Here is a 15,588-nt window from a genome sequence, read left to right as displayed (position 1 = left end):
GGCAGATTAATAAATCTTCGTCATTGTGTTGGTGAAGTTAGGCAGTTCAAGTAGTTTGTTTGCTGTACATAGAAGCGTTTATCGCACAACCTAAACTCCAGAGGGCCTAAAGTTGTCCATTTTGACATTTTGTTAATTGCACTGGTTGTTACCAACTGGTCAGCCAGTTGGAAAGGTGGAGAGGCGGGACGTAGAGGACGCGATGGGCTGCTCAGACGACAAACAGGAGCTGTGTGAAGATTTATACGCTGTTGAAGACATTTATGTTCATTACATCGGTGGATGCAGAGTTTTACCAAGAGTAACAGACATAACAGCAACCTGCAGAAGGTAAATAACCTGTGTATGTATTGTTGTATCGCTTCATCAGGATGTAGTGTGTAAAAGATAGATGCTAATCGTGATTAGCGCGCTAATTACGTTAGCACATATTTCGCTGTTTGTTGCTAATATGTGTTCATGTCAATTAGTTTAAAGCTCAAAATGCATTCAGCATGAGAAGTAAAGGAGCTTTAGGACGAGTTAAGTGATTGAGAAATACCGTCATGTACGTTTAATAGACTGAGGACCAGGAAACACTCGTTGGACTCTATGGAGGAGTTGATGTCTCCCGCCAGCCTGTAACCTCACTCATCATTCCCCTCATCCTTCATCCATGTTTCAACTCAGGGATTTGTGAGTAACAACTAACCAGTCCATGTGCTATTTTATGTGGTAGCTTGCATTCGCGAGTGAAGCGGCCATTTGTTTCAGGTCACTACGCTCCGAGCAACGACTCAGGCCTGCAACGTTTTAAGGACACTGTTTAATTTTGGTTGCTGTGTGAGGGTGAGTTTGTGTGTGTGTGAGTGTGAGTGAGTGAGTGAGTGTGTGTGTGTGTGTGAGTGTGTGTGTGAGTGTGAGTGAGTGAGTGAGTGTGTGTGTGTGTGTGTGTGTGTGAGTGTGAGTGTGTATGTGAGTGTGTATGTGAGTGTGTGTGTGTGTGTGTGTGTGAGTGTGAGTGAGTGAGTGAGTGAGTGAGTGTGTGTGTGTGTGTGAGTGTGAGTGTGTATGTGAGTGTGTGTGTGTGTGTGTGAGTGTGGGCCTTAAAGTTTGGAGCTTCGCTATCGGTAAATAAGATAGAAAAAGGTCATAACCTCTGAGAAAGGTTTGAAAAGCAAAAGGGAAACACGTCTAAGTTTGTATAATATTTTTATACCTGTTTTATTTTATCAATTGGTTTACATATACGTTTCATTAACTAAATTAATTATTTGCATTTAAAGCACCGTGTGTGTCATCTTTACATTTCATTAAGGTGTGATTTGAGTTAAAAAAACAAAACAAAACAAGGAATAGTAATCAAAACATAATTCTTAGTGGGATTTAAAATGAGTGATTCTTGCTATACAGTCCTGCTAAGTGGAGGCACCGACTTATATTTGTAGTTCATAGTTGAGTAAAAAGATTAAAAGCTGGTAATTTAATTTCAGTTACACAGGTAAACATACCCAGGGCTGCGCCCATAGTACTGCAACTGTTTTACAGTTATACAGGCAAATCTTCATCCTTTGATATGTCAGTTCTATAAAGCACCAATTTCACCATGAAATCCGCCCAGTGTATTTGTTGCTGCTGGTGATTATTTAATGTGCACTTATTGAAATCTCAAACAAATTGAAGAAACTGAAGAGCATTTTTGATTTGATAAATAATCGCTGAGTGGTGACAGTCAAAAACTGTAGTACAGAACTGTACAAACCATCATCTCAGGTGTTATTGGGTTGTTTTGATTTGTTGTTGAGCTAATTGGATCTTTATGAAGTCAACTGCCATCTAAATATTCCTTCAAGTTTGTTATTGTTGGTTTTTTTAAAAATGCTGACACAGTGAGGCTCATTACCTGTGTCAGCTGACGGACTGTGACCAGGTCTCAGTGACTCTTGATCATTTAACTTCTCTCAGACTGAGGAGCTGCTTTTAGTACTAAAATGTTTTGTTTATTACTCTCAGATCAAACACTTAGCAGTCCTAAAGTTAGGATTGAGACGCTGCTCATTTTAGGAGCTTTTAGCCTGAGGATGTTTTGCAGATACAACCTCAGATTGCTTCATTTTAACACAAACCAAAAAGGTCACTGGTCTACAGCAGCACCATCGTCAACCTTTATTACATTTAGATATGAAACAACAAGACTGCAGTTACTCAGTTGCAACTGTTTTGATTATCGATTCTTCTTTTTCTTCATTTTTCAAGCAGAAGTTTATGTAATTGTCATTCTAACCATATCATCATGTTCCAGCTTTTCAAATATGAAGATTTGCTGCTTTTCTTATGTGATGGTACAGTAAACTCAAGCAACAAGTTGGACAAACCCAATTGGAAGACTTTTTGATGGGCTTTTTCGCTATTTTCTGACATTTTATAGATAATCAATTCATTGATAAATTGAGAAAATAACCTGCAGTTTAATCAATGATGAAAATCATCATTAGTTGCAGCCCTATTTTACATTTTCTTGTCTTATTTTCACTTGTAATTTACAATTTTCCACTGCTGTTTTTTTTTTAATTATTACCACATTTAAACCTGACACCCTGAAGAAGAACTCTACATTATTAACACACAGTTCTTTATTGACAATCAATGCATCCAAATTACTCCATTTGGGAGTCTGACTCATTTTTACCCTTATTTTCTTGTTTTTTAAGACATATTCATTGAAAGAACCACTCTTGAGGAGAGGAAAATACACCGTGGCATATGGAGAACCCTTAACTTCCTCTAGTCTCTGCCCTCTTTAAGCTCCCCCCCCCCCCCCCGTGTCTTCTTGTCTTAATGGAAGTTTTAATGTGCGTGTAAAAAGTGAGAAATGAAGTAATGTAAAATGTCAGCCTTTCTGATACCGGAGGTTTTGAAAGGTCAGCGCGTCAGAGATTCTGCATCACCATTAAAACTGACAGACAGAGTTCGTCCAGTTTCTCAGGGTGCTGACGGGAATGAGAATCTGGTCTCCTGTGAAAAACTGTGTTTAATTATACAAGTTCAGCTTGAAGTCGACATCAAACAACTCTCCCGTCTAAAGGACTAGGACTGCAACTAATTATCATTTTCATCATCAATCAGTCTGCATATTATTTTTAATTGTTTAGTCTGTAAAACATCAGAAAACTGTAGAAAATGCCCATAACAACATGCTAGAACACAAAATGACGTCATTGAATGTCTTGTTTTTTCCAACCAAATCTCCAAAACCCCCAAGACTTTTTCAATTTTTTGATAACCATCAAGACTAAAAAAAAAAAAAGTGTGTTCTTGTGAAAACAGTTACATGTGTGTGTCTAGTCTTTGTAGGTTTTAATAATCGTAAGGTCTATTTCCAGTTTGTTGTTTGCTGCTGTTGGTCTGGCTTGTTGGGTGTTGGGTTGGATTGGTTGCGTAGAAATACTTTGGCTTTGGTTGTTAAACACAATGGTGTTAGTATCCCTTAAACATATTAAATGAGATAACAGACTGTTTGTTCATAAGAATTTTGATGCTGTGGATCTCAGCCAATTTGGGGCTTCAACTACCAGTGATTTTCATCATTGATTATTCTGTTGGCAATTAGGAAACATTAGGGATATTTCAGAAGCAGGAACCAGAGAATTGTTGACATTTTTTCTTGATAAATGACTTGAACAATTAATTAATTAATATTCTGTCGTCCAACTAATTGATTTATCAACTAATCATCACAGCTTAAGGTTGTGGAGCTCCTCATGGCTATGGATGCCATGACCTACTAATATGAGGAAACGATTCTTAGGAATCACTTCACTGACGGTACGATTTATCTTCAGATTTATACCAACCCTTATAAGAACGTCTTCCTTTTGCACACAACCTCCTGTGTGTTGGAAAATCTTTTGTGATGTGAACTTATTGTAACTTTGGAACAAGTGTAGAGCTGCAACAATTAGTTGATTAATTGATCAACAGAAAATTATTCGCCAACTGATTTGAGAACCGGTAAATTGCTATAAGTCATTTTTCAAAAAGAAATGCTAATATTAAAGCTGCAAGCAGCATTGAACGGGCCTTTGCACCTTTATGGGCTTATAATATCTAAACCGTTCAAGTTATTACGACGTTTTTCCACAACCTTTGTTCAGCACAGTGTCATAAGTCATGTATTCAAGTTTGAAGCCGATACCATTAATGGAGGAGATAGTGTTTCTTGGGGGTCCAAAATTGGCGCAAAGTCGTACTTTGATGGGCAGATTGCGGACTTCCTGTTGGATTTAGGTCAGGGATGTCAGCTTATGATTTGTAGGTCTTGATGAGACGAATAATTGAGTTTTGGTTCGATCCCTCTACGACATTGCTACGGGCTGTGGTGGCCATATTTGATACATAGGTGGAGCTATAGAGCACATTTTGGCACTTGGAGGGATAATTTTTACATTTTATCAAATTTTTCACCAGACCTGATGTGCGTGCCAAATTTGGTGAGTTTTTGAGCATGTTTAGGGGGTCAAATTTGGGGTTGAAGTGGCGTAATAATAAAGAAAGAATAATAAGAAAGAAATAAACACACGTCCCTTTGGGGCTCAGGCCCTAATTATCTGCTTCCAGCTTCTTAAATGTGAATATTTCCTGGTTTCTTTGGCCCTCTATAACAATGAATTGTATATTTCAGGGTTGAGGAGCTTGGTTGGGACAGAACAAGACAGTTGAGGTTGGGAATTTTATACATTTTACAACATTTATAGACCAAACAACTTATTGATTAATTGAGAAAATAATCAACAGATTAATCAATAATGAAAATAATCATTAGTTGCAGCCCTAAGAATGTAGTCATCTGTTACAAAGGCTACGTTCATACCAGCTGGACTTTGGGACTGACTGGAAGCTGGTGGGGCGTTGGATGATTTCTAACTTTGCCACAGTATAACTCTGCCAGGACAGAGGGGAGAACGAGCTGGATGTTTGGACCAGAGGGATTTTGGCTCAGTTCGACCTCTCTGACAGGGACTCCCTGATGCCTGCTGTATCTGGGTTACCCAGTTCTGCTTCAGCCTCAGTGTGCCCTAGATCAATATGGAAATCAGATGTTTGAAAATCGGCTCCACAGATGCTGACTAGAAAAGAACAAAAGTAGCAAGACTTGATCTTTTTTCTTGCCTCAAATGCCTTTCCCTGTCTTTCCACAATTTCCTTAAGGCTTTGTCAAATATATTATCAATATTATTATTATTATTATTATTTGCACCAGCTATGGTCACCTCATGGGGAAAGCTACTGGGCACAAACACAAAGGTTTTTAAAGTGTTTTAAAAACCCAACAATAAAACAGAAATGACAGATATTAGACCAACCAAATATATAATCAGCACAAAGTCATACAATAATAAGAATACTCAGACTTTTTGGGAAATGCTTGTTTGATTAGAAAATCAATATCGATTTTATCCTCGAGCTTCCAGCACACAGAGGTCTGGGACATGTTTAGCTGATGATTGGACAATTATACTGTAGGTTCAAGTGTCTTTGGTGCGTTTTAGTTTAATTTAGGTTTTCAAAAGATTGAAAAGATTCCTGAAATTGTAGCTCAAACTTTGTAGATGACATGGCAGATTTTGCTCCCTCCTCTTTATGTGAAAACGTAGAATTCATTTAAAGTCAAACTGTTTATTTAACCTTTATACTGCATGTTTGCTATCAAAGAATACAGGAAGCTCAGGGGTAAAAATGCAGATTTTAACACATCCTGTCACCGATTTTTAAAAGGTGCTGATGATTCTCAGCTGTAACCGAGTTTTTGGTTTTTATTGACTTTGCATAAAACAATGGTAGGTCTGCATGAGACTTAACTTTAACGTCTTAATTACTAATGTTTATAGTTTTTAATTTGTACAGTTTGCTCTGAATCATTGATTTTTAAACAAACATTTGAAGAATGTTAATGTCAGGAGATTGTATCATCACAGTACAATTTTACAGAAAAGTTAATAAACTAAATTGTTGAATTATTGTCTAGCTCAATTCTAGAAAAAAATACCCTGAAATGTTCATTTTTGTCGCTGTGTAAAAACAGTATAAAACAGCTATGCAAGGAAATGTTCAAATCCAGTAATTGCAGGGTCATTAGCATCCAGAGACCTCAATCTGCTGTTGCTGCAGAAGTTAATGAGAATTAACCAAGGGTTAATACGTTGAAAAACAGATCATGTAAAAGCTAATGAGGATTTTAAAAATAGAGTGGGGTCCAGAAGTCTGAGACCACTTTCCAACTTGAATGGGAAAGTGGTCTCAGACTTTTGGACCCCACTGTATATGTAAAAGTTTGGAATAATTATTTTTTTTAATGTTATGTAAATGTTATAATTTTATAAGTTATGCAAAAGTTATAATAAAAGATAATAAAAAGTTAGAAGATATGTCTTGTAAAAATTATTAACATGTCAAATTACAAAATAACATTTGTAAAAGTTTGGAATATAGAAGCTAATAAGCTTTTTTTTTTACTTATAAAAAGTTGTAATTTAATAGCTAAAAATTTAGTTAAAAATTTAAAGATGCCTTATTTCTGTAAAACCTCTAAATTAAAAAAAACTAATAAAGTTTTGTAAAAATTATAAACAATTTACAAAATTATCCATGTAAAATTGTTGAATATAGATTTTTTTTAAGCTATGTAAAGGTTATAATTTTTAAAGTTTGAAAAATTGAAAAAAGCTGCAGTTCTGTAAAAGTTAAATAAAAAGAAGCTCATGAAAAGTTTAAAAATGTTTTGTAAAAAATTATAAGTTTCAACTAAGTTAATGGCAATTTACAAAATGATTTCTGTAAAAAGTTATAACTATACAAGTCAATCAACATTTTAAAAAGTTATAAAACTAAGGGAAACTTTAAAAGTATATTTTAAAATTTTTACTAATGTATAATTAGACTATTGATGATAATGAATGTGTGTCACACTTAATGTTCCTCTCAAACACAAAAACTGACAAAACACACACAAGCATAGTTTGGCAGCTATTTTTAATTAGCACTTTATGATCCAGTTTCCAGTAATCTGACAGCAAGTTTACATTCTTTTAGGGCTGGGTGATATGTCCTAAATCAATATCATTAATCAATAGAATACATTTCTAATTTCAATATCTCTCACAATATGACAAATGTATGCGCAATCATACATAAAAGTTTACATCACAAATTTTGATAATTTTTTTGTTAGACTTTAAGTACAGTTTGATGGGAATGATAAACGTACATTATATTTTGTTAAACTATTATATTTAAAGCTCATATACTACTACTACTAATAATAATAATGATAAGGTTTCCTCTGAAAGATAAACAATAATATTGAACTATTGCCCAGCCCTATATTCTTTTCAGTAATTCAAACCAATGATCATTATGTCCCTTAAAAATAAATCCATAAAATGCATCGTATACAAGCCTAAATTGTTTAAAATCCTCCAGCAGTTGAGTCAAACATTAAGAGAATAGTGTTTACCAAATATTTCATAAAGTTTAATGGCAAATGTGAAATTTTAATGCTTTTTAAACTTAAAAAAAAGTCTTACAATATCGGGTTTTCTTTTGTTCAGACACTCATGGGATTAAAAAAAAGTCACATTTTTATTCCAGAAACTCAATTCAGTCAACTAGTAATGTATTTTAAAGGGGAAAAAATTAGAAGTTCCTTACAGAAGCGTAATGCATGCGCTGGAGGAAAAAAAGCCTCGTTTTTCTGCATTAACAAGATAATTGTAATGAGTTTCAGATATCTTGTTAATTCACCAAAACAGCAGTTTTTTTCTCAAGTGAATGCATCACGCTTCCATAATCCCTGCATGATATTCAGACTTGTGCTTTCATTTTGTTTAAAGTTTTCAACTTTTATGAACAACTTCATGAAAGAGGTATATGTTTAGTGTTTTTTTTTTTTGTTTTTTTGTTTTTTTTTAGAAATAAACGACTCAAAAGCTGTACTAACAGTAAGTTGAAGTCTGAATACAGCAGGTTATATTGCTCGCAGCTACATGAGAAGTGTTTTATTTCAAATATCTAAATACACAGCATGAAAAAAGTTGACATACAGTATATATATTCATTATCATGTTAAAAAAAAGAGTATTCCATCAATATTTACATACAGCAATATGTGTAACTTTTTAAATAAACAGCTTATATGGAGCAGTGAGTGAGGACTTAAAATAGAGGGTATAAAAAATAGATGGCTCTTTCCTCCCCTGTGATCAGTCAGTTACATCACGGATAGCTGCTATGCTATCACTGCTAGCTAACATCAGATCTGAACACACCAACGACCTGAGTTCAACCCGTGTTTCCTTTCAACATTAAAGAAAATCATGATCTACTTTGATTAAGAAATTGGACTCTTAATGCAAATTCATCTCAAAGTGACTCATTTTTAAAAGTTGAGTCATGAGTGGGGGATTTTGAGAAAGTCTCCAACAAGTAAAGCAAATTATTAAAAAGGTGCAATAGACAACATTCAGCTCCACTAGCTCCACTAGATGTCAGCACAGAATCTCGATCCACATTTGATCAGCACTGCCTAGTTTGACAGTTTGATCTGAGTTTCTGTCAGTTCAAGGACCGCTTTCTTTTTTTCCAACTTTATTGAGTAAACCACGCACACACATTTGTTTTGGTCTAAGATGCTGATGCTCTGGTGCAACATCTAGTGGGGCTGAATGTCTTGTATTGCACCTTTTTTAAATAACTGCAGACTACATCTATTTAAAAAAAACCAAAACAAAAAAACGTCCCTATTATCCTAAAAAATTTTTCATTGTAATTAAAACATTATCTGCATTTACTCTCAAATTTCCATTAACAAAGGTCAAGATCACTGTTAAAAACTAGTGGAGAATAAATAAAATTTAGCAGTAATTTAAGTTTTTCTTTTCGTAACCAGTGACCTATTATATCATTTGTATGTTTTCTTATTTTTTTGATCACGTTTACATGACTGATTTTCACATTTTGTCTGATGTGTAGCTAGCTTTCTCTGTTAACTCAGATAGTTTTTTATTGTTATTACTGAGCTAAAAGAGCAAAGTGTCTTCTCTTCTTGAATCCATGGATGTCACTGTATGTTTAGCGTCCAGTGTAGATGAAATCTAAAAAGAGACAAACAGGAAAAACAAGCAGATTAGTTGAAGGGCAAAGTAGAAATGGTCAATTTTTTAAAGGTCTATTCTTTTATCCATACTTGGAGTAACCTGAGAGTGAGATTGGCGGAGTGGAAATTTGGTGTAATTTATAGTAAATATTTAAAAAACTACAAATATTTGCTATTTAATGTTGATTTTAAGCTGTATAATTATCTATTTATAAAATTATATTTATAATGAAACCATTTACAGAATTTAAAAATGAATATTGTCAGATAGTGGATGATTATAACAATTTATACCTGTTTGTACTGTAGTAGCAATGTTGAAAATTAATGACTTTTTATAGTAATATTGGAAAATTACACAATTTTGCATGAATGTGATTAAGTACCTTGAGTTTACAAACACTCACATCTAGTTGTTACTTCTTTAAACATTCAATTTCTTGACAGATTGTATGGAAACTGTCATAATGTTAGAAAGTTGCAGATATGGTAACACAATATTTTTTATCCATCATCCACTCGCACTGTTTGATAAGTTACATTTTAATAACCGGCTGAATTTAGATTTCATTTAATTAAATGGAAAGAATTTACATGATTAAAATAAATCTTTACTCAATTAGTAATATTAGATCTGCAATGATTAGTCAATTAACTAAGTGACAGAAAATTATTCAGCAACTATTTTGATACTTGATTAATCATTTTAATTAGTTTTTAAAGCAAAAACATAAAACATTTGCTGGTTGCAACTTTTTTCGGTTGAAACTCTTCTGTGTCATATGTTGATAAACTGAATATCTTTTACATTTCTGACAGTTAATCAGACAAAACAAGACATTTGAAAAGCTCTAAGAAATTATAACAGACATTTTGTACTATTTTCAGACATTTCATTTAATAGACAACATGATTAATCTATAATTAAAGCTGCAAGCAGCGTTGGACGGGCCTTCGCGCCCTTGCGCACGTCGGGCCGCGGCGCAGTCAGTTGAGCTTGTGGGAACCAAGAAAACGTTTGGAGATGATTAGTGTGAGAGTCTTTTGACACACAATACTAACCAGTGTCTCTCTGTGAGCCCACCCCTCTGTTCACAGACAATTATGAATTATGAAATCAAAATATTGTTAACCTTAATCAATAATTCAGGTACCAACTGTAGGATCTGCGAAGAACACAATTAATTATTTGCTATAATTATCAATTATCAATAATAATTAACTATAACAATTAACAGAATTATTAATATGAACTAACAAGCACGGAGCACCACCCGGAAACCAGGACCAATAACCGAACAAGGTAATCTCATTAATGGGATTTCACCTAGAATGCTAATATCTGCGAGATATCAACATTCAAGGGTGAACAAAGAAGGGTTGAATTCAAGCTCTGACTCCTTTAATCAGCCACTTCTCACAATATGTTACACACAATAATGACAAAAGAACTTCTCTTTAAACATATGACATTGTTTATTAAACTTAGCAAAATTAACACAGTTAACAAATACTTCATTCAATAAACAGCTATTCTAAAATCTAATTCTACCAAACAAAACACAAACAGCTTTGCACAGAGTTGGACACTTGCAGGGGAATGCGTGTATGTATGTATGTGTATGTATGTACGTGTGTGTGTGTGTGTGTGTGTGTGTGTGTGTGTGTTAGTAGCAAGAGAGGAAGGAGGGAAAGCGATCGTGAGAGGGAGAGAAGCGGCTCTTTTTCCACAGAGAGCGCACGTACGGACGGCAGTCTGTAACGCACGTTGTCTGGTTTCTGATCGACAAATCAATTTACTTTCTCACTCACGGTGGCACAAAAGTAGCAGGTGTCCCGACCGGGAAAAACACAAAATAGTCTAGCGCGGTGAACACAACTAACAGGAAGCAAACTTAAAATACTCCTCAGAGTAAAGCAGAGAAAAATGGACTCGGCGGTCCGTCAACTCACACAACAAGAACAATAGCAATAAAGCTAAAAAGGCTAAATGCTAAACAACAGCAACTGATGCTGAAAAGAACACACAACTAACACTGCCTATGCCCAGACTTATGCCTCTTACTTGGTCGCTTCAGAAAGTGCGCAGGTTGTGTGTGTGTGTAGTCCGTCTTAATGTCCATCTTTGTTCTTGGCTCGGAGGCAGACAGTGCCGTTCTCGCACGTCGGCGAAAACACGGCAGCTGGCTCTGAGTGGAATGGCGGAGAGAACAGCAGAGACAACTCGGCGAAGACGCGCAGGGCAGAGCCGGTCCACGTTATCCCGAAGTAACTTCATTTCTTCTTTCTCGGGGGAATTTGAGGACGCTGGTTGCAGCAGCGGTCTCTCTCGGATCCAGGAATGTGTTCGGGTGAACACGGGCAAAGTCTCGTCTCGTCCGACGAGGGGAGTCTTCGATGAGGGGAAAACATGTTCGTGGGGTAGTTAAGCTAACTCACAGGGGAACAGGAGTTACCCCTAGCTCAGTGACATGGGAAAGACGTGTAGTTCGGGCGTGCTCGCTTATAAAGGGGTGGTGATGTCATGGCTGTGTCCTCGAGACGCTCCGCTGTACAGGAGCGTCTCCGCCAATGAGGGACCAATGTGGACTGCTCCCTGCTGAGGTGTGAAAATCGCAAAGCATCCTTGGAAATGGAGTTTGCTCCACCCTCTGTCACAGGCAGTAGATGTTTACTTTACCCATCCCCCCCCTCCCATTCTCTCTCTCTCCCTCACAGTTGGAAGGAAAGATTTCAAAGTGATCTTCTTGTGGAAAATCCTCATAAATCCCATAACTTTGGCCAAATCCTACATAAAAATATCATTTTTTTGTAGGAATTTTCGTCGCGAATCCATTGATACAGGTTTGAAAGTGGTGGGACTCATAGTTTAGACGCCAGATGCCCCAGTTTGGCACAAAGTCCATGCCCAGAATTTGCCTCCCCATTGGTTTACATTGTAAGGTGTAATGTCGCACTCCAACTTTCAGGGCTTACTAAATCTAAACCGTTCGAGTTATTACAAAGTTTTTAATAACTTTTGCTCAACACAGTGTGATAAGTCATGTATTAAAGTTTGAAGCCGATACCATTAACGCCCTAGGAGGAGATAGCGTTTATTCAAAGTCCAAAATTGGCAAAAAAGCATACTTTGAAATTGACATAGCAGATTTCCTGTTGGATTTAGGTCAGGGGTGTCAGCGTATGATTTGTAGGTCTTGATGAGACGAATAATTGGGTTTTGGTTCGATCTCTCTACGACATTCCTACGGGCCGTGGTGGCCGTTTTAGATACATAGGTGGCGCTAGAGAGCACATTTTGGCACTTTGGGGTTTAATTTTTACATTTTATCAAATTTTTCACCATTCCTGATGTGCGTGCCAAATTTGGTGAGTTTTTGAGCATGTTTAGGGGGTCAAATTTAGAGTTAAAGTGGCGTAATAATAAAGAAAGAAACAAACACACGAAAAACAATAGGGTCTTCGCCCTTTGGGCTCAGGCCCTAATAAAAATAATTGTAAGTTGCAGCTCTAGTTAATATTATAGAATATATTATATAATAGGCTCCACTGCAATGCTGAATACAAATATTTTGGAGACTGATTTCTCGTAATAGTCCCCACAAGTTTAAAATAAAGTAGGGGTTAACTTTATAATAAATATCATGAAGGTGGTGTTTTTGTGTGAGTCTCACCGCGGCAGTACTCAGGGTTGAAGTTTTCATAGATGGGGTACAGAGGATTCTCCTGTTCGCTGCGATGTTTCCTGGCTCTCAGGACGTCCCGCACGCACTGATGCAGGAAGGCATACTGGCACTGCAAAACACACAAAGAATGTGGAAAGTTTAATCAAAATCTTTTTATATGGATCACTGTATTGGCTTGACAATGTTTAATTCATCAGGAAAAAGTTTTGTTTTATATTACATACATAAATACACTCTCAGTTTGGTTTGGACCAATATTTACTGCTGTTTTAGCTCTAGTTTGGTCTAAAATTTCCTGTTGTACCTTAAGTTTTGTCCAATATTCACTGTTTTTTTAATCCTAGTTTTGTCCAAAATTAGCTGCTATTTTAGCCCTGTTATGGTCTAATATTTACTGCCATTTTAGCTCCAGTTTGGTCCAAAAATTATTGGTGTTTTAGCTCTGGTTTGGTCCGATATTTACTGGCGATTCCAGAAAGAAGATTTAACCAACTGAATCAATCTTAACTAATCCTGAGTGTGAAAACTCTTTTAGTTCTAGTACTAGGGACAAAATGCATTGGCAGCAATTTACCATAAAATACAAACACCTTTTAGTAAAAAAGACAATTGTAACCTCATTCACTGATAAAGTAATAATGGTAATCAGTTGAAAAGGCTGTATAACGTTTTTTTTAGTCTTTAATACAACTGAAATGTGACTTTATTAAAAACTTGGACAGGGTCTTGATGGAGCACTCCTCAGCTGTATGTGGGGGTGTACCTCGGTCTGGACCATGTGCTGGCGGTGCAGGCGGAGGTCGAATATACAGCCGTACAGGTCAATGGTTCCTTTGGAGTCCATCTGCTGTAGAACTCGATCCAATGCAATAAATGTCCCTGTACGTCCAACCCCGGCACTAGACACAAACACATACACCGTAAAACTTCAAACTATAGATCCGTCATACCTGAAATGCAAACTGAAACATGTACAGTGTAATGCAATATAATACAACAGTCCTACAATAAGTTTTGGATGTGTTTGGCTTTGTTCACCTCATTTATAGGTGGAAAGAATACCAGCAAATCCTTAGTTAGGGCTTGTTAAACTTAACAGGAATGCAATTACGCCAATGGTGCTGAAATAATCAGTTGATTAAAGATAATCACCAACAATTTTGATTGTTTAAGTCAGTTATTAAGCAAGATTTGCTGCTTTTATATCATTGTAAAGTGAATAAGTTTGGATTTCGGACTGTTGGTCGGTCATAAGACATTTGATGACATCACCTTGAATGTACAGAGAAAAGCTGCAACTAACAGTTATATTTTGATTATAGATTAATCTGCCAAATGCTTTGTTGATTAACTGATTTATTGTTTGATCAATAAAATAGTGAAAAACAGCCATAAGAAGTTTCCAGAGCCCAGGCCGGCGTCTTCGAATTGGTTGTTTGTTCGAACAACAGTTTAAATCCTGAATATTTTCAATTTCCAATCATCGACAAACTAAAACATGAAATCTCCACAGTTGTAAGGACGTAATCAGCAAATTTTTGTCATTTTTACTTGAAAAATGTTGCTGATGAATTTTCTGTCAATCAAATAAACAGTTGACATAGTGCTTCAGTTCTACTGGTTTCCGATTAAAATCAAACAGTTTTAATGTTTTTTTGTAAACTCCCAACTAATCAAAGGTTAGAGCTGCAACAATAGTCAAATAGTTAATTGATAGAAAATTAATTACCAGCTATTTTGATAATCAACAAATGATTTAGTCATTTTTTTAAAGTAAAAAAAGCTGAAATTCCCTGTTTCCAGCTTCTTAAATGTGAATAAAAAAATTGTTTTTGTTTAATACCACAGAGGATTATGCACACACACACAAACACACTCTGTCCTACCTGCAGTGTACAACAGTGGCTCCGGTGCTGGGTGATCGGTCCACGTAGTCCCGGACCGTCCTGACAAACTGGATCAGGGACTGAGTGCTCTCTGGGACTCCGTGATCGGGCCACACGGTGTAGTGGAAGTGACGCAGCACACGAGGGTAACTGCAGCCACTCTCCTGTCAGGGTGTATTGATTATGTATTATTAAAACTCTGAATTATTTAACTCTGAATTAACTTGCAAGAGAAAAAGAACTAAAGATCAGTAGTACCGAGGTGATCTTGAACTCTCGGATGGTCCACTCTGGCAGGACGGACTCTGACAGCATCTGAATGACCAGGTCACCGTAGTACAGCGGCTCTCTGTCTGCAGGCCAGTACTGATCACACTTCACCTGCAAAACACAAACCAAAACCACATTCATATGCTTTTAATGCTCCAACTAATAGTTATGTTCATTACATTCTTGATTAATCAAGCATTTGATCTTTAAAACATTTGACAATGGTGGAAAAACGCCCATCACGTTCTTCCAGAGCCCAAGTTTTCAAATGATTGTGTATGACGGTACAGAACCCAAAGATGTCAAGTTTATAAAATGATTATAAAAGACAAAGAAAAACAGCAAATCCTGACTTTCAGAAGCTGGAACCGAGCTGCACCTGAATCAACATTTTCCTGTCCCATGGGGGTCTGCATTTTATTTTGTCATGTGCTTGTGGTTTCCCGCTTTCCCTCATCTATAGATACATTTTTAGAAATACTTATTATAACTAATGTTTCTTCTTCAACACACCTCACCTACAATTATGAAAAATATATTATTCACAGCCCAGTTATAGCACAGCTCAGCTCCTCACACTAAACTTCTATAACAGCCTACTTGACTCTCATGTTTT

The 15,588-nt window shown here is 36.2% G+C and overlaps 1 protein-coding gene and 1 long non-coding RNA gene across 2 annotated transcripts in view; one reads left to right on the top strand and one right to left on the bottom strand.

Moving 5' to 3' along the window:
- Positions 1-167: 167 nt before the first annotated feature.
- LOC122975269 lies at positions 168-15,090 on the top strand. Its single transcript, XR_006400602.1, has 4 exons — positions 168-330; positions 561-675; positions 14,709-14,848; positions 15,000-15,090. It is a non-coding gene; the product is annotated as an uncharacterized LOC122975269 (long non-coding RNA).
- Positions 8,969-15,588, bottom strand: part of LOC122975241 (receptor-type tyrosine-protein phosphatase beta-like) — a 44,261-nt gene continuing 37,641 nt past the window's right edge. The window contains exons 36-40 of the mRNA XM_044343582.1: positions 14,961-15,083; positions 14,703-14,866; positions 13,580-13,715; positions 12,805-12,925; positions 8,969-9,128 (exon numbers count right to left, since the gene is read on the bottom strand). Coding sequence (XP_044199517.1) covers positions 9,106-9,128; positions 12,805-12,925; positions 13,580-13,715; positions 14,703-14,866; positions 14,961-15,083 — 567 coding nt within the window. The 3' untranslated portion in view covers positions 8,969-9,105. The remainder of the gene's footprint in view (positions 9,129-12,804; positions 12,926-13,579; positions 13,716-14,702; positions 14,867-14,960; positions 15,084-15,588) is intronic.

This window comes from Thunnus albacares, chromosome 23, assembly GCF_914725855.1.
Source record: "Thunnus albacares chromosome 23, fThuAlb1.1, whole genome shotgun sequence".
In the NCBI taxonomy this organism is placed as follows: Eukaryota; Metazoa; Chordata; class Actinopteri; order Scombriformes; family Scombridae; genus Thunnus; species Thunnus albacares.
The sequence above is the reverse complement of the archived record's forward strand: the minus strand, read 5'-3'. Positions and strand labels throughout refer to the sequence as shown.